We start from the raw sequence: 25,000 nt of genomic DNA, 5'->3' as shown, positions 1-25,000 counted from the left end.
GTCAAAATTTGGAATCATTATGAGATAATTCATGGTCGGCGAGTGAAAGGCAACACTTCGCATGACCATCGCTAGTGATAAACCCAAAAATGGTGAATTTAATGGAGCCGTTGTCCGGCCTTGAATGCTTTAATAGTATGGACACTACTAACAAGACCAACAGCCGTTGCCGTTCCATCTCTTATTCGGAAATATTTTACTTCGGACAACATTATCCAATGTATGTTTGTTAGGAACATAGAATGCGATTTGCGTAAGAATTGGCTGGTTTTCTTTCAGGCTGAATGGTCACTACTGGTACGACTTGTTTTAGGGACCATAGATTGTTAGAAATCAAAGCAACTGGCGATGGGACTCGAACTTAGAATATTGAGGCTATAACAGAAATGCTGATCCTATTTACATCATGAATGAACCTTCCCTTCACTACGTCTGTCAATATTCACCATCTCTAGCGATTTCTCCCGGAAGCTACAAGTTCACAGCATTTAACAACGCATAAAAAAAGAAAAAAAGAACATCGGATAAAACAACAATGTCTTTATTGCGATACGAACATTCAGATACATTGTAATATGATGCGTGGGGTGGGGTGGAAGAGAAAGGGTGGCTGCACTGGAACTGTGTCAGTGACCAGGTCGCAGATAGTGCGACGAAAATTTCGACCCCAAATAATAGATGATTAGATGAAATTTAGTTTTCCTGTGATTTTAATGGTTAATAAGTCTACCATAATGTATACGCCAAATCTATCTATCTACCTATCTATCTATCTATCTATAGAAAGGATTATTATTATTATTATTATTATTATTATTATTATTATTTATTATTATTATTATTATTATTATTTACTTTTAAGCTGCATGTTTGTTACAGTCACTTGTCGAGACACACCCAGCGCCCCAGGGTGAGTGAAGGATAAGAGATGTTACAATATGACTGAAAGCTTGGGGAGGGGAAGTGGCAGGGGCTGTAACGAAATATCTTCATGTAATACAACACAGACATTTAAATTGATAGAGTTTTTCTAAGGATGCTGGCAGTACTTGTCATCACAATCTTTAGGATTTCTCTGAGACATGGTTATCCTGAGATATTATCTAGATGTTTCTGACATCTCTTTCTTATCATACCAAGGGCACCTACAATAACAGGAACAGTTCTCCCTTTAAGATGCCACCTCTTTTGTATTTCAATTTCCAGGTCCTTATATTTACTTGATTAGTCAAATTCTTTGACAGATATATTTTTTATCAGTGGGAACACTTACATCTATTAGTCTACAAGTATTTTCTCCTCGTCTTCAATGACTATATCTGGTCGACTATATCAGTCCTGCTTTCAGTTCAGCGCTTCTCTGCCATTGATGGGTTGTTGCTTGGTCTACATTAGAATTTCGGCTCCACCGCTCCTCAATTTGTTTTTGCCCGTTCTTTTTTGCAGTCTGTTTGATCCGTTTTGCTTTTTTTGTGGTAGTGGTTTCAGGTTCTTCATCTAATTCAGGATTAATGCCAAGTTCCCTTGCGAATTTGCAAGCTTCCTTGACAATAGAATGTGAATTTTTACTGCTTTCGTGTTCGCACATAAACTGCAGCATCCGCCCTCTGTACTAGATAAGTACCTGTTCATTGCTATTGTAGAGGTCTTATAGCACAGTTCTACCTGCATCATTCTTCTTCCCCCATTACTTCGAGATAGATACAGACGATCAACGCCTGCTTTTGGGTGGTGCATGTTCTTAGATGTTAGTAGTTTTCTTGTCTTCCTGCCCAGGCGCTGGAGTTCAATAAGATTCCAGTTAATGATGTTAAAACCGTATTCAACGACTGGATGTTAATGGCTTCGATGCAAGTTTTGGAGTTGAGTTCTGTTTTTAGTGTGAGTTTTATTCTCCTGTAATACTCTTTTCGTATTTTTTTCTCTCATAGTAACATGTTGTATTCCGTCTCCTTCGTTTATCCCCAGTTATAGGTTCCTTGTGGGTCAAGCTCTTTGATGGTAGTGTCAGAATCTAATTTAATAGAAGCTGTTTGCTTGAGCTTTCCTCTTACAAAAGTTGCTTTGGCACACTTATTAGGGCCAAAATCCATCCCGATGTCATTGCTGGACTCCTTGACAGTTGTTACCAGCCCCACTAGCTCTTCGTAATTTCTAGCAAACAGCTTCAGATCGTCCATATAAAACAGATGGTTTCCTATAATATTACACATTTTGAACCCATACCTGATGTCACTCAGTTCGTTTGAGAGTGGCATCAGTACCATGCAAAAGAGTAATGGGGAGAGGGTATCACATTGAAAGGTACCTCGTTTGATGTTGATGTTAGATTGGTTCATCCCATTACTATGGTTTAGAAGGAGACGTGTATTCCACTTGGCCATGTTACCTCGTAAGAATTTGGAGACGACAGGGGAGATCTTGTATATCTCAACGGCCTTGAGTTACCAATTATGTAGGACACTATCAAACGCTTTCCTGTAGTCTATCCATGCCATACTCAGGTTCTTCTTGTTGCTCCAGCAATTCTCTGCAATCATTTTATTTATGAGTAATTGATCTTTGCATCCATAAGAATTCCTTTTATAACCTTTTTGAGCTTGTGGAAGGATAGATCTCTTTTCAAGGAAAGCGTATATTCTGTCAGTTAATATGGATGTGAGGATTTTATTATTATTATTATTATTATTATTATTATTATTATTATTATTATTATTATTATTATTATTATTGCATGCTTTCACTACTGCACTACTAATTACAGCTCTGTGTGCTTTTTGGTATTAGCAGCGTGGTTTTTGGTTCTGTCATTTTTACTGTATTAAAGGTTCCCTACGTAACACGTATCCAATGCCTAGCAGAGAGTAATGTTCAGTTTGTTATGTTTATTTAAAGATCCTAATATTTTCATAGTGAATTAGGCTGCATATTTTTTTTATTAGTGCCAGGGCACCTGTTTGGGTCGTTATAGTAGGTGAGTCAATGTATTTCATTAAGGAACATCGTTTTCTGTTGCGCTGATTCTTCACAGACACTTTCTTTTCCAGTGGTTCTTGATCTTTCTATCTGTATGCCTTGGCATATCCTAGAATATGCTTATTTTGACGTTCTTGGGTATTTTTCTTGCTCTATGTCCCTATTATCTCTCCTGTGTTGGCCCTTCATAATCATTTCCAGTATAAAAGAGAAATATGACCAATTGTTTCTTCCCCATCTCTACATATTCTGCCGTTACTATATTTCGCTTCGTTATATACTTCTGGTGGTTTCTGGAAGAGTGACTTTAACGCTGCCCCGTAATCACAAACCCTTTAGTCTCAGAATCTAGGGAATTCTGCATTTTCCTTCTCTTCTTCCATTCTGTTCACCTTTTTGCATTATTGGTCATGTAACTTTTCTTATTTCTTCATTGTCCACAAGGAGCTAAACACAGAAGAGACAAACAAGAACAGACAAACGGATTAAGTCGATTATATCGACCCCAGTGCGTAACTGGTACTTATTTAATCGATCCCGAAAAGATGAACGGCAAAGTCGACCTCGGCGGAATTTGAACTCAAAACGTAGCGGCAGACGAAATACCCATTTCTTTACTGCCTACAAAGGCTAGAAATAGAGTGAACAAACAATGACAAAGGGATTAAGTCGATTACATCGACCCCAGTGCGTAACTGGTACTTAATTTATCGACCCCGAAAGGATGAAAGGCAAAGTCGACCTCGGCGGAATTTAAACTCTGAACGTAACGGCAGACGAAATACGGCCACGCATTTCGCCCGGCGTGCTAACGTTTCTGCCAGCTCGCCAACTTATGTGACTTTTCTTGCCATCGCTTTATCAGAATATTTCGATGTCCCAATTTCAGGTTAGGTTTCAGTTTTGTATGATTTCTAATGTTGTTTCTCCTGTCATCTGTCATTTCATCCTGTTTTGTTGTTGCTGGGTTTTTTTGGAGGTACAAAATATTTTTAATTATGTTGTTCATTTTTTTGTAGTTATTTGTATTAATTTTCCCATTATTATTTGCCTGATATTTTTGCCGCCTACAACAAATATTTTCTCATAGTTTTCTCGTTTCATAAGACCCATACCGCTTTGTATTCGTGATAGATATTTTTCTGTGTTTGATATTCAGTGGTGCATTCTATATGCAGCCATGTCTATCTAGTCTTCTTAATTGCGTGGAGGCACATGGCCTAGTGGTTAGTGCAGTGAACTCGCGGTCGGGGGATCGCGGGTTCGAATCTCAGACCGGACGATGTGTATGTTTATGAACGAAACACCTAAGCTCCACGCGGCTCCGGCAGAAGGTAATGGCGAACTTCTGCTGACTCTTTCACCACAACTTTCTCTCACTCTTTCCGCCTGCATCTTGCAGCTCACCTGCGACGGACCGGCGTCCTGTCCAGGTGGGGAACCTATACGCCAACAAACCGGGAAACCGGCCCTTATGAGCCAGGCATGACTCGAGAAGGAACAAACAACAAGTCTTCTTAATTCGTTTACCGTCCAATTGAGACTGCCATAACTGAAACAAATTTCTTGGACGCCTTCGGTTTGATCCCATGACTTTCTTTTTGCATTTAGTTCCGTTTTAATTATTGATCAAAAGCGTTTATGATATTCCTTCCTAATCCTTTACTATTTTTTCTTTTTGCTTTAGTGCGCATGCTTCTAATTTGAGTTGTGTAGCAATTCTCCTGATAAATCCATGTACTTTATGTTGGAGTGTTTCTAGCCTGTCATTTGCAGTATACAATCTGAGGTAATTTACGTACAACAGATGGTTGATTGCTTCATTGTAACATTTGTATCCGTGTCTAGTCTCATTTAAATATTTCTACTCGACAGAAAAGAAATAAAGGCAGGAGAATCTCTTGGAATATTCCTTTTCTAATGAGGACAGATTTCGCGTTTTATAGTTCCCTCTTTCACCTGAATTTACAAAATTGTTTGCCATTCACTCATGACATATTTCACTGAAGGTGCTACCTTGTCCGTGATAGTATTTCCAGCCCCCATCTCACTCTCACCCCCGTGTAGTGAATAATTCCGGTGATTTCCAGTATTTGGTTTATGTTTTTCCTTCTCGCCTTTCTTTCTCATTCTGCAGTCTTTGATTATGGTTTTATTGATCAGTGATTGATCTTTCTCATCGTAAGAGCCTTTGCAGCATCCTCTGCACTTCAGACTCAGGGTTTCTTTGACCAGCTCAATATCCACTGCGATATTATTGCATTTAAGTTTTTGTGGGTTTATAGAAGGGCGGGTTATGAGTAGAATCGTTGGCACGCCGGGTCAAGAGCTCAGCTGCATTTCGTCCGTCTCTCCGTTCTGAGTTCAGATTCTGCCGAAGTCGACTTTGCTTTTCATCCTTTCAGGGTCGATAAATTAAGTACCAGTTGCGTACTGGGGTCAATGTAGTCGACTTTACTCCTTCCCTCGAATGTTGCTGGCCTTATGCCAAAATATTTGGAGATCAAGACTAACTCCCGTTCGGTGTCTGTCCTCCAGGCTACTCGTGTTCTCACGATCTTCGCACACTGCCTTGCGAAGGTCACAATCAGCCATCGGGTCACATCCTTACCCCATGTCTCTCTCTCATCGTGATTCCTACAGGTCTTTGACCCATGTACTGAGTCACCAATCTATGGGTCGGCGTGAATCGAACCACTGACGGCGCTGACTGTTCCATTTCTATGGTTTCAGCAGCAAGCTTCAATAGTGTTTATGCAATAGTGTTTATGGCACCAAAGAGGAATAAGATGAACAACGGAGAGGCAGAGAGAACGAGACCTCTGGTGTCTGAAGGAGATACAAATAACAAAGAGAATAAGTTAGAGAGAAAGAGAGAGAATCTGTCTGTGTGAGAATGAGACGGGAATGGCTCCGTGTGTTTGAGTGTTCGGTAAGATTTGGACGCTTAAAAGTGTAACTATTGATTAAATTCTCAAGATATTGCTGATATCTGATTATCGATCTCAAATCGTTGAAAAGGAAAACCAAACGCCGTCGTGATTTGAACTCCAATATTAAAAAGTGGGGACACAACTATTTTTTTTTTCCTTTCATTTTCTCTGTTTATGAAATACATAAGGCAAATTCTGATTCAGACTGTAATTATCATCTTCGTTAATGAGTTTTGTTAACGCGAGGTCAGAAGTCATTAAGAGCTGTCATTTGTGTCTATGACGTCTTAACTAACTTTAGTATATCGTAAATAATTGTCACAGTATTTTGATGACCTGTCTAAACGAAGTTCAACAAGCAACACTGACACAAAATAACACAACAAATTAATACAGCCTTATAAATTAGACTTCAGGGTTTCTCAATGTTTTTTAATCGTGGTGTCATTGTCCATAAAGCATTACTTTTCCAATTTTTAGAAATAACCGACCCAGCACTGTTATGTAGAATGAGCTTTCTCTTGATTTGAAGATCACCGTACCCCTCGGGTTTGTATCGAGTCGATCAAGAAACAATTTATAGAGTCAAAGATCTTGTGTTCGTATCCTACAGAAAGTCGTTACACTCTCTCTTTAGAATAAACTAGCAGTATCGCCCGGCGTTGCTCGGGTCTGTTTCGACCCTTTAGAATTGGAATTTTTGAAAAGTAAAAGTTTTGCATTATGTAGCTTGTTATTCTCTTTAAGTGAACATTTTTCTGGTTGAAATACACCGAAAAATGGCGACACAGTAGTCAAAAAATCGTTAAAAAATAGGGATTTTTTATGTAAATGATTTTGGTGTTAACATGGTCCGATTTGAATTTTATCTTCTATGGAAAGAAGAGCAAGCCTTCTTCTATCATACTCTCAATTTTGGTCAACTTGCGCTGCAGGGTCTCTGAGGAGATAGTGTTAGTTGAAGACTACCAAACCTGCCACACACAGACAACTTCAGCTTTATATATAGAGAGAGATCTTTAAAAGAAAGTTTTATTGGGAAGTACAACTGAGTTTTCTAAAGAGATGCAAAGGAAGGATGTTTTACTATCTTGCTACGCTGATTTCGCTACTTACATATGAACAGGGAAGGCTAAATTTCGTTGATGAGCTCAGAATAAGAGCAAATTAAATTATAGCTGTCTCTCGTACTTAGAGGACAATTGAAAAGAAAGTACACATTGATTAGTTTTGTTTTACCTCACCAAATTGTTGGTTTTTAACCAGTTTTTTTAATGTTCCATGCATTAAATATACTTACACTGACCTACCTATTTCTACACCCATTTTTGTATCCATCCGTCCATCCGTCTATCTATCTATCTATCTATCTATCTATCTATCTATCTATCTACCTATCTATCAATCCATCCATCCATCCATCCATCCATCCATCCATCCATCCATCCATCCATCCATCTATCTATCTATCTATCAGTCTGTATGTATGTCTGTGTATCTAGCTAGCTAGCTATTTGTATGTCTGCTTTTCTATCCATCTATGTTTATTTGTCTGTCTGTTTATCTGTCTCTCTATCTATTTATCCATCTGTCTGTTTGTCTTTCTGTCTGCCTGTCCGTCTGTTTGTCTATCTATCTGTCTGTCTGTCTATTTACCTATCCATCTGTCTGTCTTTCTATTTATCCATCTAGCTAGCTATCTGTCTGTCTGTCTTTCTATCTGTCTATCTCTCCAACTAGCTAGCCATCAGTCTGTCTATCTATCTATCTATCTACCTACCTAATTATCTATCTCTCACCATATATATATTATTAACTATTCCAGACCTATTCGATATGCTTAACCTATCTTAAATATTAATCTTATTGATTCAAATAGTTCGAAATGAATAAATTCGTTATGTATATGAAGAATTCACATTGGAATCATTCTCTTCGAGACTGAATTAAACGCCGCCACATCTGGTGACTGCTTCACATCACAGAATATCTCGTTTCACTGAATCAGCGAGTGATGTGTTAACGGATGTTAAACCAGGGATTTGACACTCGATTTTGACTCTCAACAAGAAAAACAATGAAACGCCTATAAAGATAAATAATCGCTCTCATCCTACCAATCTTCCTTCTTTATCTATCTGTCTAAACACACCACACACACACAGACACACACACACGTGTGTATGTATGTATCCATCCATCCATCTATCTTTAACTATCCATCTTTTTGTCTATCTGCGTGTGTCACTCCCTCTAGCTCTCTCTCTCTGTCTTGTTTTCTTGTCCATCTGCCTCTCTCTGTCTCTAATTGTATATCTATCCTTCCATCTCAATTCTTCTTCTTCTTCTTCTTCTTCTTCTTCTTCTTCCACTTCTTCTATTTCTTCTCTTCTTCCTTCCGTCTTCTTCGTATTTCTTCTTCTTCTTCTTCACTCCTTCTTCTTCTTTCTTTTTCTTCCCACAAACTCCTTCTTTCTTCTTTTCTTCTTCACTCTTCTTCTTTTATTCCATTCTTCTTCTTTTTCTTCTTCTTCTTCTTCTTCTTTCCACTTCTTCTTCTTCTTCTTCTTCTTCTTCTTATTCTTCTTCTTCTTCTTCCATTCTTCTTATTCTTCACTTCTTCTTCTTATTCCACTCTTCTTCTTCTTCTTCGTCCACTTCTTCTTCTTCGTCTTCTTCTTCTAATCTTCTCTTCTTCTTCCACTTCTTGTTCTACTTCTTCTTTCTTCTTCTTTCCACTTCTTCTTCTTCTACTTCTTTTCTTCTCTTCTACTTCTCTTATTCTTCTTCTCTTAGACTTCTTCTTTCTTCTTTTCTTCTTCTATTTCCTCTTCTTCTCATTCTTCTTCTTCTTCCTCATCTTCTTCCTCATCTTCCCCTTCTCCCCCCTCCCCCTTTCCCCCTCCCGCTCCTCATCATCATCACTGTTTATTTACACAGACATCGTCTATACACAAAAAATAGGGTGTAGTACTGTCAACCAATTTAATTTATCTGCAGCAGATGTTTGTCTTTTAAAAAGACATTCTAAGCATTTGCTGCCTGAGACAATAAACGTAGACTAAATGTGAAATAAAACAGTCTCGCGGTACCCGACTGTAAATCACACCGACACCCTTAAAACCTTCTCCTTCGACGTCTGACGAATATCATCGTAATCCACTTCCATTACTCAGAAATAATTTATGGTGTCTGTTGATTTTAAAGCAAAGCAGTCCCAGAAATATTTCACAAACACCCAAACAGCTGTGATATTAATGTTTATTTTAAGGCGGTAGTTTGGAAGAATCGGTTGGGCATCGTAGCTGTGGATGGTAGAATTGGTAGAGCATCAAGCAAGACATATTGCGGTATTTCTTGGATTGCGGCGAGTTGGCAGAAACGTTAGCACGCCGGGCGAAATGCTTTGCAGTATTTCGTCCGCCGCTGCGTCCTGAGTTCAAAGTCCGCCGAGGTCGACTTTGCCTTTCATCCTTTCGGGGTCGATAAATTAAGTACCAGTTACGCACTGGGGTCGAAGTAATCGACTTAATCCGTTTGTCTGTCCTTGTTCGTCCCCTCTGGGCTTAGCCCCTTGTGGGTAGTAAAGAAATAGGTATTTATTGGATTGCGTCACTTTGAGACATTCTACGTTCAGTTCCTTATTTCTTTATTGTCCACAAGGGGCTACTCTAGAGGGACCACTTTCTGAGGAGAAAGGAGTGGGTAGAATGATTGGTGTGAAGCCAAGAGTTGGACAAAGTATGATTTGTGAGCGAGGAATAGATGAAGGAGCTAAGAGCGCATGAGTGGGTGTAACAAGAGACCAAACAGATCAGAAACCGATATAATAGCTGTAGAAAAGACACAGGGAGGAGACACAGCATGTCTGTACACCAGAGGCTGGAGTGTATTAGTGAATGTTTTCGTATCAATCTGTCGGCTGACCTTTTGATGGCTGTAATCTGAAATGTATGCGTGTATCACCGATTCTTTTCTGAATGGGGGGGGGACAGTAATTTATTGTATCACCTGAGCTTTGTAAAACCTTTTGAATAATGGAAATTTGTTTAACGATTTTCGCCTTTAAGGAGAATCGTCTGGTGTTGAGTGTAAGTGTGACTGTTAATGTGTGCGTGAGCATGAGTGTGAGTGTGATGCAAAGCTCTTCATCCACGCAATGGTAAATCAGGTCCACCATTATCATGGACTGCATTTTTTTTTCTAACTTTTGTCTTTATCTTCATATTTATATTTTCAATACAATAATTCAACCAATATTTTGAAGAGAAGTTTCGAGAACATTCGGCAATCTAAACATGACAATCTAGCCTCATTCAGCAGTATCAAAACATATATAAATGGTGATTCCTTACAACGCTGTACCCACTGTACCCAACCACCCTGAATAAAACACAGTTAAAAATCTTCAAACTCACTGAAAATTCTTGGCCTCCTTAATTTGATGATTCTTCAAATGGCGACATATCTGCACCATAACCAAAAGCTGTAACCTAAAGTTTGGTTTCCTCTTTGAGTACAGAAATGATTTCAGTGATTCCGAACAGTCACAAACTCTCTACAAGTTAATCCCTGACTCTATAATCTTGTTTATATATCTGGAGCAAAACATCTGCTACGCACACAAGATTTCCCCCACCCAAACCACACACCATACATTAAGACCTCCCTACCCCTCTCTTTCTCTTTCTCCTCCGTCTGTCCATCTTCCCCCTCCCCTCTCTCTCTCTCTCCCAAAATTTTATCCATTCCTGAACCTCTTAATGAATAAACTTAAATCGATACACAGGAAGCCTTTTTTTCTCCTTTGGATCTTTAAATTCATGTCTGCATCAATACATATTTTGAATATAGTGTATATATACAATAATACCTCACTTTATGAGGACTCGCTTTACGAGACACTGGGTTTAAGAGCTTTTACGAATTTTGTTTTCCGTTTACGAGTTTTCGGTTTACGAGCGTTCTCCGGGAACAAATTAACTCATATATCGAGGCATATATATATGTGTATGTGTGTATTATGTATGTATTATGTATGCATATGTATTATGTATATCGGATATAGTGTATATGTGTAGGAGAGTGTGTATATATCTTGTGTGTGTAGAAACCATTTTAATTTTGAAAGCAGAAACTTTTTTCCCTTTGTTTTGTTTCAATTCTGACTTTCGACTGCTTTTTGCAGGGGCGAGCAACAGTAAAATCCCTGCTGCTGGTTGCTTGGGCCTTAATTCATTTCAAAGGTAAGTGGAAATTTCATCAAATACATTCCTCTTTGTTGTAAATGTCGTTGCAGTTGTTGTCATTGTTGTCATTGTTGTTGCTGTTCTTGTTGTTGTGGTGGTCGTTTATTGGCATCATTGTCCCTACATACATCCAACTTCTGTTTAGATTGGTGCCGAATGTTCTCAAAACTTGCATGCTTTTGAAATAGCGGAAATCGAATAAAACATTCAAATGTTTGTCTTGGTGCAAGGTTGGGTCACATTAGCCTACGCTGTAGAAGTTGGATGTATGTAGAGACAATGATGCCAATAAACGACCACAACAACAAGAGGTTCAGGAGTGGATAAAATTTTGGGAGAGAGAGAGAGAGAGAGAGAGAGAGAGAGAGAAAGAGAGAGAGAAAAAAGAGAGAGAGGAGGGGGAAGATAGACAGACGGAGGAGAAAGAGAATTCTTGTGTTGGGGAACATCAATACGAGACACGTCAACCTGGGTTACATCAAACCCACAGAGATGCATGAGAAAGGGATGTGGTATATAACGGTGGACACCAAACGGAAGATCATTTTATGGCATGAAAGAATTTGGATGATGGCAGCAAAATCCGGAAGAAATATTTCTATAAGAAACCTTCTCTGCGTAAAATATGAAAGTATTGGTCGTATGGCGCCTTCTGAATTCGTCTGAAGCAGCATCTGAGTTTAGTGTTCGTCTTGCCAATTTCAAGTTTCATATTTGATCGATCTGAAGAATCGGCATTCACCAAAAGCATCGAAGATTGAAATTAAATGTGTAGAAGCGATCGGCAAAAGAAGGGGACGTTGGACATGTTGTTAGCCGTAAGTTGATCGTCGTTAATGTAAGATTTGTCTGTCCTTGTTTGCACAACTGACCACAAGATGGAAGACGTCTATAATCTGGCAGCAAAATCTTCCATCTTGTGGTCAGTTGTACAAACAAGGACAGACAAATCTTACATTAACGACGATCAACTTACGGCTAACAACATGTCCAACGTCCCTTCTTTCGCCGATCGCTTCTACACATATAATCTGGTAACTTAGTGGGAGGCCGGATACATACCTCACCCACAAATATATGTAAACATATATATATGCATATATAAATATGTGTGTGTGTGTGTGAGGAGAGAGAGAGAGAGAGAGAGAGAGAGAGAGAGAGAGATGGATGCTGAAATCTGGAGGAGAACAAGGACAAGTTGGAAGGTGTTTAATTCAATAAAAGATGTGCTCAAAGAAAAGATGGATAAGACTATACATGCCAGACACTTCAATAGCACCGTCTTACCAGTGCTTGTTATACGCAAGTGAGACGTGGGCTACTGCGAAGAGGGGAGGACATCGGTTGGCAACGTTGCAAAGGGCTATGTGAAGATCCATGCTAGAAATACCATCGTGAGAACATATCCGGAATGAAGTCGAGAACGGACGTCGTCGCAGAATAGCGAAAGTACAAGTTCCGCTGAGCCGGATATGTCACAGGATTCACAGCTAACAGGTGGACCCATGCAGCTGCCGAGTGGTATCTTCCAAGAGAACGTAAAAAGGTCACTCGGAAGACCTCCATGACGATGGGGAGACGGTTTAGTTAAATGATTTGGGCCTAGATGGAAAAGAAAGATGCAATCAAGAAAGAATTGGAAATGCATTGTGACCAGCGGTGTATAACAACATCTGATAGACTGCTCGGTGCAGTGATACAGTGATGCTTATTTATGCGCACACATACACACACACACACACAAACACACACACACACACACACACACACATATATATATATATTAGATAGATGGATCCAATTGACAATCTATTATTTATTTATATTATAACATAATATATTATGAATATAATATAACATAAAAGATTATTAAAAAACCAAAAAGGCCAACAATTTGTTTCGACTTATATACATTATTTGATTTATAAACAATTGATATCCATTTATATAAGTCTCTTCAGAGCTTTGGTTTAAAAGACAGACGAGATTCCATGTGGAAGGACGGCTGGATTGTTAAAAGATTAATTCAAATGTCTATGATTAGGAGCGTAAACGTTAACTTTTCAACTACATAACAATTACAATTTTTAAAAAAATTATAACGGACAAAATAATTAAGTAAATAGAATCCACAACTATCGAAATATATTTCTATATATCTCAAATGATATTAATCCAAATACGTTTCGGTCGAAGACAATCTTTGGCTATTTTAATAACATACAAGAACAACATATAAGTATATTAAGTAAGCATCAGGGTCTTATTTAATCTAGAGACTGTAATAAAACATGTAAATAAATATAAATAAAATACTATTATGTTGGTAATATATAACAACTCTTATATTTAAAGCTATTGATATTTTAAAAAATTGTTTAAAGCAACTAACAAAAAAATTAGAAAGAAGCACACGCTAATGAATAGAGCAGTAATTATTACAGCAAAAATTTTATATCTTGGACATGAAGTTATCCAAGGTTTCGCAACCACAAAGCAAAGTCTTGTGGACAGCTCATCGCTCTAAATAAAAACAGAAAATTTAAACTATCTACAACTCTTTTTACCATATTTATTCTCTTTAAAATTCGGACAAGATTATTTCGCTAAAACTTTCCAATCGAATCCTAATATCACTGTTATGTTTTCGTTAACCCTTTAGTGTTTAAACCGGCCATATCTGGCCCAGATATTCTACATGTTTTATATTCAAACTGGCCATATCCAGCCTCTTACATCTAACCTACATTAACATTCTAAAAATAGACAATCACATCATTGAAACCTCAAAGCTATAAGATAATGCATGATTAATTCAAAACAATTTGAGTGAAAAAGTATTACATTTAACAGAGTAATCTGAACACTAAAGGGTTAAAGCTATCGTGTTTTAATTTATAGAAAATTGCTTCGTTATCCATTTTCTTTAACGTATGAGAGGTTTATCATTTTTTTTTCATCTGTTTATTTGTTTATTTGTAAAGATTCTGGTGTGGAAGCTGCTGATGGCTGTGAAGTGAGGGGTAGAACTTACCCTTTTGGTCAACCATTCTCTTTCACCAATGGATGCTTTCAATATTCATGTGATTGCAATCGTGATGGATCGTGGGAATGTCCTTTAGAACGAACACAAAATACCTGCGTACAAAACAGAAGAGGTAAAACACGACCTTGTCTCTTAATTTCTATTGTTTTTTTCTACTTTGGATGCATTCTAGAATTTTATTGACCAGTTGTTAAATGCTGAGAAGGTCTCGAGTAATATTAAGACAGTCTTCTCATACTCTTGAGTGATAAATAGTTCTCTAAGAGATCTTTAAGATCTGTTGTACATGTTGGAAGTAGATCTTTAGGTAATACCAGATGTAAAGACACACGTATTTGCGCCTTTTCTATGTTATTCGTCTATTATCTCATAAAAGATGAGCTACAATATAAGGGGAGGGGATCGGATTCATAAAACTGGGTTTCTCGTCTTCTGTTCTATTTCCCTTGATTCTCTGTTTATAACGATGTGAAAAAAGGTGTCACGCAGTGGTACTGAACCCGGAACCATATGGTTGGGGAGCAAGCTTCTTACCGCACAGCCATTTTAAATATTTTTCAATTATTTTGCTATCTCTTATATGTTTTCCCCGGAACATTTACATACGCAGCTGATTGTCAGTTAAAACATACGACATATATTTGATTCAAGTTCAAAATGTCCTCTAAATGTTCACTGCACATTTCACGATTTACGATAATTCTACAGGAAAAATAAACATCTAACAATCAGTTGTAAAACAGAAGTCAACCGGAACCTCGACTTTACGTCGAAGTCTTTCTTCACTGCGGAGTCTCTTCTTTAGATTAGCCGTTAAGAAAGACATGGATGCTACGCAGTTATAAATCTAAGTCCAACTGCTGATGTGAGCAATTAGACCTCAGTAATTTCATTTCTATTGGAAATGATTCAGCTATGGCTGAAATGAAATCTAAATGGCAAACAATTTTATATATCGTCTGCTATTCACGAATGAAGCAATATTTTTCTACTCCAGTGTTGGTGAAATCCATGCAAAGAAATTCCGGACTAAATTCTTTACTGAGTTTCATTCACTGCCTTATTCGGTTAATAATATGTGGAAGACTTTCTTTTTATCGCTATGATTCAATAAATATTTGTAAATTAGTAAATTTGAGTCAACAGACTCCTGTTAATACCATTTGTTTTATGCTTTCTAAAAGAAAATCTTTATATAATAAAGTTAATTTTTGCCTCTATATCCTGTGATTTTACCAACTCCTTTCAGATCCTTCACGAAGGCAAAACAAAAGCAAAGGCTGCAAGGTGAAGGGCCGGTACTATTCTCTCGACCGTCCTTTTTCATTCACTGATGGATGCTATAAATATGACTGCGTGTGCAAGAATGACGGATCCTGGGACTGCCCCGCCGCAAAAACAGTAAACGTCTGTAACGAAAACACAGAGAAAGAGAGTAAGAAAAAGTGCATGCGTCTGTTATTGCTTACAACTGTCTGTTAACCTGAATTCGACTTGTCTTTAATAATATAAACCAAACAAAATCATTTTTCCAGAATCCTTCGACAGGATAAAACATGGCGGAAACAAAATTAGTCAAATACCTTAACTAAAATTCGTTTTTAAAGAATTCTGTTTATCTTATATTGTCAGAAAGTATAATACGACGTTCTTTGTATTCGACTAAATTAGTGAATTGTTAAGATTTTTAGCTGCGAGATAATTGCCTGCCAATGCAAAATATTCAAAGAAAACGATATTATGTGTATGTCGACTTCTTTGGAGGGTCAAGTTCTGGTTTAGATAGATTTATATACGAGAAGGTGCTGTTAAAAACCTGGTTTTGAGTAAAAGAAAATAGAGGAGGATCGGTTAATTATGATTTTATTCAGCATAATCCCCTCTCAGATTCACACTCTTATTGCAGCAGTCCATATTGCAGCGGACATATGGTATGGTGGTTAAGAGTGCGGGCTACTAACCCCAAGATTTCGAGTTCGAATCCAAGCAGTGACCTGAATAATAATAATAATAACATCGAAAAATACCTTAGGAATGAGAACCCAGGTTCGAAATTTCCCCAAGACACCTGATGAAGGCTGGAGGGTATATCAGCCGAAACGTTGTGTTAACAACAAACAAGATGAGGACAAATATCCGTCAAATGTAAATAGAGAACATATTTACATTAATTTTCAGTTTTAGAAATCAGCGGTTCTTTTTATTTGGATTACTAAAGATCATTGCAACATATTTTTCGTGCCATTTTAATATGTGCTGTGAATGGAACATCTGTGAGATCGAACTGTGGTTAAGGCCTGAATGGAAATTAACGATTCTTACTGACAAATTTACGGCACAAGCAAGAATCCGAAGATCCCATTTCTGATAAAGCGAGTGTTATAATGATAATAATAATAATAAATTTTAATTCCCTATATAGTCAGAAAGGCAGAAATGTCTATGGAGGATATCTTTGGTGTCAGTATATTACTGGTATTTATTTTAACGATCAGGGAAAACTGAAATGCAAAGACCATCTTGGTGGGATTTGAATGCAGATTGCAAAGACACAACATAACATTGTAACATATTGAAATAAGTACCTTTGCCAATTCTGGAATCTGCCAATCTACCAATTCTGCAATCTATCACTCTATTGTTGTTGCTGCTGCTGCTGCTGCTGCTGCTTCTGATGATGATGATGATCAGGAGGACGAAGTGGAGGAAAATACGGGATAGTCATGGCTGGTGTGCTCAATGAGAGATGTCCCGGAGAAACGTTAACGAAAAGTTAGTTTCGTTGAGTAAAAGAGTAGAAGAGAAGGAATGAGAAGAAATGGGAAGAAATGGGAAGGAATCAGATGGTATGGGAAGAAATGGGAAGGAACGAGAAGAAATGGGAAGTTATGGGAAGCTATGGGAAGAAATGGGAAGGAATGGGAATGAATGGGAAGAAATGGGAAGGAATCAGAAGGAATGGGAAGAAATGGGATGGAATGGGAAGAAATGGGAAGGAATCAGAAGGAATGGGAAGGAATGTGAAGGAACGAGAAGAAATGGAAAGCTATGGGAAGAAATGGGAAGGAATGGGAAGGAATGAGAAGAAATGGGAAGAAATGGGAAGAAATGGGAAGAAATGGGAAGGAATGGGAAGAAATGGGAAGGAACGGGATGGAATGGGAAGAAATGGGAAGGAATGAGAAGGAACGAGAAGAAATGGGAAGAAATGGGAAGAAATGGGAAGGCGTTGTCAAATAATTGAATTTATTGATCAGAATTTCTCATTTTTAATCTTTTCCAGACTTGCTATAAATGTAATAATAATAATAAAAATAATAATAATAATAATAATAATAATAATAATAACAATAATAACTCTAACTGCCTAAAGAAATGTTTTGAGTGAACTCAACCAGTGTCTTCAAATGTTACAGACAAACTCCGAGACCATCTCCTATAAGCTGCCACTGAAATAGTTGGAAGGAGATGGAACTGGTAGGGGAGGGCACGGGGAAATGAAGGAGAGAAATAGGGGAAGACTAGTTCTGAAGAGTTAGACTAAGATAGAAAGTGAACTCGATGCTAGCAACAAGATATGAAAATAAGGGATAAAAACACTGGTCATTATAAAGTACAGACTCAGCAAAATATATTGGGAGATTCGTAAATTAAAGGGCTTAGAGCTGTGGTTTACAACCAGTTCTAGTACAATAGAACATTGGAAATAATCTACACACGCAACACGTGCACACACACACACACACACACACATACACGCACATATACACACACATACACGTACGTAGTCTGATCAATTTGTATCCGGACTGTTGCCATAGTAACGAAGATAAAGCGCGCAGAGTAAAGCTGTTTGGCACAGATTGACCTTAAGTTCAGAAGTGCATGCGCACTGAGTTTTAACGTTTGTAGCTCACTTCGGCTGTTTTACAGCAGTGCTTGGAAGGAATGTGTGTGTGTGCGTGTGTCTATATATAACTGTTATGTCTTGTGCAACTGAAACCCGAGTCATTTTGGTCAGCTGAAAGAGATCTTTTCGGTTTGAACGGCAGTTTTTTTAAATAATTTCCACGTAACTAAACACTTTTAAACTTCGTACACTGGTAGAATGTGTTTATAAAACATCTTTTTCTCTTGGCTTTATTGAGAAAATTCTATGGTTTGTAAGATATTTGTTGTTGTTTTTTTCTTCAATTTCTGCAATTTCAACCAATCAATGACGTCCATTGAGGTAAAAAAAAAAGACATTCTGTGTCGTATGAATATGTCCCTCGTTTAAGAAACAGATTGGGTTAATTTACATTTCTGAAGAAAAAAAGACACCTTCCCCCCACCCAAATCCTAACTAACCCTAACTCTAACCCTTACCCTAAAACAGATTGAAATGCAATAGATTGATACTAGGGTCATAATTATGGGTGACAATTTCATATGATGCCGCTAGAAAAAAACTGCCGTTCAAACCGAAAAGATCCGAAAATTCTATAGCTTGTAAGATATTTGTTGTTTTTTTTCTTCAATTTCTGCAATTTCAACCAATCACTGACGTCTATTGAGGTAAAAAAAAATTCTGTGCCGTATGAATATGTCCCTCGTTTAAGAAACAGATTGGGTTTATTTACATTTCTGAAGAAAAAAAAAGATACCCTTCCCCCCACCCTAACTCTAAAACAGATTGAAATGCAATAGATCGATACTAGGGTTATAATTATGGGTGACAATTTCATGTGACACCGCTAGAGAAAACTGCCGTTCAAACCGAAAAGATCCGAATTTTCTGAATAAAGCCAAGAGAAAAAGATGTTTTATAAACACATTCTACCAGTATACGAAGTTTAACATTTTTTAATTACCTAGAAATTATGTTAAAAACTGCCGTTCAAACCGAAAAGATCCCGAAATTTTTTCGGCCATCTTAGAAACGTCTGAACCATTCCTAGAATTGTGTGCGACTCATTCACTTCTCTCCATAGACTTTCTCCAGTTTTGCGTTGGCCTCTGAGAACGTGTCGCCATGACAACTTTCTCTGCCGTGGTCAACGCGACGATCACGTGCTCCACACCTGCGAAGCACAAATGCAAAGAACAGAAGAGAGGAGCCGGGACGTTAAAACTTGGTGCGCGTGCACCGAAGAATTCAAAGTCAATCTTTCCCAAGCGACTTCACTCTGCGCGTGCTTTAGCCTCGTTACTATAGCAACTGTCCAAATACTTATTGATCAGACCTCGTGTATGTGTGTGTGTGTGTATGTATGTACGTATGTATGTATATATGTATATATATATGTGTGTGTGTGTGTCTGTATGTATATATATATATATATTATTGTGTCTTTTGGTGTCTTATTATTTGACACACTCACCGGTTCGATTTCCACTCATATCTTTTTTCTAAAATGTTCGTTGCGTCTTGCAACCTTCTCAATAGTCGTTGACTATTGAACGGTGAGTGTGTTAAGCAATAAGACACTAAATGAAAATGTCTGTCCCCAGACACAATAAAATATGCTTCGACACTCGAATTCCTATAAAGAATTCATACAAAAACGAAATACACACACACACACACACACACAAACACACACACACACACACACACACACACACACACACACACACACACACACATATATATATATATATATACATATACACACACAGACACATTTATATACACATACATACATACATACATGCATGCATGCATGCGTACGTACGCATGTACGTACGTACGCACGTACGTACGTACGTACGTATGTATGCATGCATGTATGTATGTATGTATGTATGTATGCATGCATGCATGCATGCATGTATGTATGTATGTATGTATGTATGTATGTATGTATGTATGTATGTATGTATGTACATTTTAACTGGGTTGACGTGAAGTTACTCAAGATTCACAGGTGTCATGTGATGGTCCAAGGAGTTTCACTCTAGAATGTGAAAGTAAATTTAATTACTAAACTATTCAGAAATTAAAATACGGTAACAAGATGGTCTCTCAAGGAAGACAACTCTTAGTTGAGTTATCATCAGTGAAGTAGTCTCCCCTCATCTTGCTTTAGTTTTTTTTTGTACACTGAGTAATGATACTTCAAAACGTATTTATATAAGTGTGTTACTGAGGTTAATTACTTAATGCCATCTCCATGAAAAGAACAATACGCTACCATAATTAATACAATAATTACTGAAATTTAAAATAATTATGTGGTGAGGAAATTTAACGACTAATATTGTCTTATTTCACCAAGTATGGGGGACAACTTCGGAATTATTCCGTTGCTATTAAACCTCATCAGTGAAGTGTAGACTCTGCGTTATGCAATACTGCATAATACGCAGTTATGAAGGCAGCAGCATATTCCAGACTTAAAATTGTACCACAAGGTGGTACCCCTATATAGCTTAGAGAAAACAGTTGATCACCGCTATACCTACATTCGTTCGGATAGGATGTGACGTCACACCCATATCTTCTCATATCTGCAGGATAGGGGGTTGTGGATATAGTAATGTACCGCACTCTGCTTTAAACTTATTGAAAGTTTGGCGCATTTTAGTCAAACACACAAAAAAATTTGGAGATAAAATCTATTCCTTATCTTCATGGAAGATTCTACAGAGCTAAATAACGATTATCAATATTCAGTCGCAGTTTGAACTCCGTTAGCCTTGCAATGAAGATGTTGAAAAAATGTTGTGGTGGGGAAGAAGGGGGGGTGTGATGGCGGCATCGACGAACTCACCAAAGTATAGGAACTCCTTTTGAACGACATTGTTTCGTCCATCTTGGAAACGTCTGAACCATTCCTAGACTTGTGTGCGACTCATACATTCCTCTCCATAGACTTTCTCCAGTTTTGCGTTGGCCTCTGAGAACGTGTCGCCATGGCAACTTTCTCTGCCGTGGTCAACGCGGCGATCACGTGCTGCACACCTGCGAAGCACAAATGCGAACAACGGAAGGAGTTAAAACTTGGTGCGCGTGCACTGAAGAATTCAAAGTCAATCTTTGCCGAACGACTTCACTCTGGAAATAATCTACAGACGCAACACGCGCACACACGCACAGACATATGCACACACACACACATACACGCACATACATATACGTAGTCTGATCAATTAGTATCCGGACTGTTGCCATAGTAACGAAGCTAAAGCACACAGAGTAAAGGCTGTTTGGCACAGATTGACCTTGAGTTCAGCAGTGCATGCGCACTAAGTTTTAACGTTTGTAGCTCACTTCGGCTGTTTACAGCAGTACTTGGAAGGAATGTGTGTGTGTGCGTGTGTGTGTGTGCGTGTGTGACTCTGTGTGTGTGCGTGTGTGTGTGTGCGTGTGTGTGTGTGTGTGTGTGTGTGTGTCTCTGTGTGTCTGTGTCTCTGTGTGTGTGTGTGTGTGTGTGTCTGCGAATGTTGTTCTCGGCACAGTCAAAGAGATCTTTTGCACAAACTTGGCAGACACTCGTCTCATACCCAAATCTTCAGCGATAATCGACTGAACTGAACCGTGACTAATCTGCACATCGTGAGAACTATCATTAACCATCGTTTAAACTTCATTAACCAACACTAACAATGAATAACCATCACTGAGCAACATTAATCATCACTAACCATCGTTAACCATCACCAAGCGTGTCTGCACATTGTCTTTCAAAGAGAAGGAAGACGGGTTTTACCGCCTTCTCTTCGCACTGTCACCTGAATAACAGTTCTAATCGGTTTTTACACTCACCATTTTCTTTATTCTAATGAGTTACACTAATGGTAAGAATTAAGGTAACAAGACTTCGCGACTAAACGCAGTTGCATAGACACAGGAATGAGTTCTTTGTTGACTAAACCTACTGACCCACACCAGAATGGCAACTTTCTGTAACAAACTACCAGAAACATTGGTGTTCCAAGAATAACAATCAACTCGTAACACTAACAGAGACATCACTAATACAGTTGAAGCCTTGACTGTAATCGGTTCTTTTTTTTATGTCTGTTTTACCAATAGGTATACACGAAATCATAACTGAATTCGGTCAAGAGGGTTGTTTAGTCAAAAATAAGTACTATGAATTAGGTGCGCCCTTCTCTTTCGAGGACGGCTGCTTCCTCTACAAATGCCAATGTTTTCTCGATGGCTCTTGGAACTGTCCGGCGGCGACAACTGAGGATATCTGTCGAGATGAATCTAAGCAAAGCCAAAAAAATTCTACCTTTCAGCGTAAGTAAATGCATCAAAGGTGATAATTAACCTCTGTCGAGGAATTAATGAATGTTTTGTGATGTTTGGTGATGAATTTCTCAGAGACTCAGAGACAATGTTTGGTCTTTCGATCTGGCAACTGACAAAATTCAATCTTTGCCCGGAATCAGCATTGAATTCTTTATTTTTTGATCACCTGTGTCTGTATTTTCGTCAGATTCTTTCAGTAATAAATATATCGTATATGTGTGCGTGTGTATGAGTGTGTATGCATGTCTGTATGTATACAGGATTGGCCAAAAGACACCTGACAGTAAATCCAAACCCATTTAATTCCAAGATTTATTTGTTTAACAACAGAATGAGACTTCGCTAATAAACAGACAAATGTTGAAGAAAAATCAAACGGTGATTTTAACTCAGAGCATTCAAATATTAAGCATTCATAATTGGAATGAATAAATGAAATTGAATATTAAGTATTTATGGAATTTTGATTCAATGTTGGGTGACTTTTGGCCAAATATATGTGTGTCTGTCTGCATGTACGTATGTGTGTATTATGTATGTATGTATGTATGTATGTATGTATGTGTCTGTCTGTTTGTATGTATGTATATGTGTGTATGTGTGTCTGTCTGTATGTGTGTGCATGTGTCTGTTCGTATGTATGTACATAAGTATGTATGTGTGTGTATATATGTATGTGTGCGTATGTATGTATGTATGTATGTATGTATGCATACATACATGTATGCATGTATGTGTGTGTGTATGTATGTATATATGTATGTATGTATGTATGTATGTATGTGTGTATGTATGTATGTATGTATGTATGTATGTATGTATGCATGTATGTATGTATGTATGTATGTATGTATGTATGTATGTATGTATGTATGTATGTATAAGCCATCAATTCCCGAATGGCACCAGGGTCTATCGATGATCAATTCATTATTTATACACATAAACTTCGAAAGTTCTCGTGCAATTCTCATCGTTTACTATAATTCACTCATGTACAGTCCTCACGCTGTACAATGTCCGAAAGCGCCATGTTCTAATTCTGCCCCCTTCTGTTCTCTTTATCTTTTAGTGTTGCCCCGTGTTCCAATGCTGTTCTAAGTCGTCCCAGAGTTCACAATTTCTCTATATATCCTCTCCCATTACTTTGATAAGCAAATGTTGACGTAACAGTGTTGAGGTGGCCCCTTCATTATCAGAACTGTGCTTATGTTTGGATACACTGGTCAATTGTCTGAAAACCCACGATATTCGAGTCTCTGAGATTCGATTTATTAAAAAAAAAAGAAATTACGGTTCATATTGTTGTTGAATCTGATATAAGTAACTTAAAACGAAGAACTTTCAATGAATTTCCTAGCGAGATTCAGCATTTAAACGCTGCAAATTTCCTTGTTAAAAATCTTAATATTAATTTGTTGGCGGAAAAGCGTGCTAAGAGCTTCGGTATATCGTTTGCCGTGAAGTAGCGTGGCTAAATGGCTAGGATATTTGGCTCATGATCGTAAGGTCGTGAGTTCAATTCCCGGCGACGCGTTGTGTCCTTGGGCAAGATACTTTATTTCACGTTGCTCCAGTTCACTCAGCTGGCAAAAATGAATATTATCTGTATTTTAAAGGGCCAGTCTGTTACACTCTATGTATTAATCTTAGGTAACACATCGGCATCTACACTTAGTAGATATAAAGGCATCCTGAATATTATTTTAGCAAGTTTAAAGTGATTTCTTTTGTGCCGTAAACTATTTATCATTTCTATGGTGCCCCCTCCTTCTCTTAATGCCCTAAAAACGTTCTTATTTTGCTTAATGGTTAATCCAGCACTACCTGTACTCTGGTATTTTATGGTCCCTCATTTGGAATATGCATTAAGAATGCATATCTAAATACCTGGATCTTCAATTCGCTTCACGCACCTCTTTGGGTAATACATTGAACAAAACTGCAAACCTTGGACGAATAAGTACTGCAACTGATTTGATTTAGATCAACTAAATGCACATAACCACTAAATAAACGTAGTCTAGGACACTTAACAACAGAAACACGTGTTGGATTCGAAGTTGATGAGAAAATACTTTGAAGAATAAATTTTGAAGATGTATAGGTCTCCATTCCTTTTTCTGGTGTCTTGATTGTATATTCTGTTCTGCAAACTGCCTGAAATCCAATTAAGCGGACTTAGGATTAACCTATCGAATACTGTACCTTTTAATTGTTTATCTTAAACGATTCTGACTATTCTCTATCATTCGATGTGGTTAGCCAGATCTGGACTATATCAGAATGCTAATAAAGTACCTGCCTAGATTTCTACTCCCTGTTCTTTTATGGTGTGTGTGTGTGTGTGTGTGTGTGTGTGTGTGTGTCTGGAGGCGCAATGGCCCAGTGGTTAGGGCAGCGGACTCGCGGTCGTAGGATCGCGGTTTCGATTCCCAGACCGGGCGTTGTGAGTGTTTATTGAGCGAAAACACTTAAAGCTCCCCGAGGCTCCGGCAGGGATGGTGGTGATCCCTGCTGTGCTCTTTCACCACAACTTTCTACCACTCTT

At 38.0% G+C, this 25,000-nt stretch overlaps 1 protein-coding gene across 2 annotated transcripts in view; it reads left to right on the top strand.

Annotated features, from left to right (window-relative positions):
* LOC115222051 overlaps positions 1 to 25,000 on the top strand; it is a 67,156-nt gene that overhangs the window by 4,714 nt on the left and 37,442 nt on the right. For both annotated transcript variants that reach the window (XM_029792156.2, XM_036511301.1), the window contains exons 2-5: positions 11,098 to 11,155; positions 14,143 to 14,316; positions 15,454 to 15,639; positions 22,225 to 22,437. In XM_029792156.2, the coding sequence (XP_029648016.2) occupies positions 11,098 to 11,155; positions 14,143 to 14,316; positions 15,454 to 15,639; positions 22,225 to 22,437 (631 nt within the window). The remainder of the gene's footprint in view (positions 1 to 11,097; positions 11,156 to 14,142; positions 14,317 to 15,453; positions 15,640 to 22,224; positions 22,438 to 25,000) is intronic.

Source organism: Octopus sinensis, linkage group LG19, assembly GCF_006345805.1.
Source record: "Octopus sinensis linkage group LG19, ASM634580v1, whole genome shotgun sequence".
In the NCBI taxonomy this organism is placed as follows: domain Eukaryota; kingdom Metazoa; phylum Mollusca; class Cephalopoda; order Octopoda; family Octopodidae; genus Octopus; species Octopus sinensis.
The sequence above is the reverse complement of the archived record's forward strand: the minus strand, read 5'-3'. Positions and strand labels throughout refer to the sequence as shown.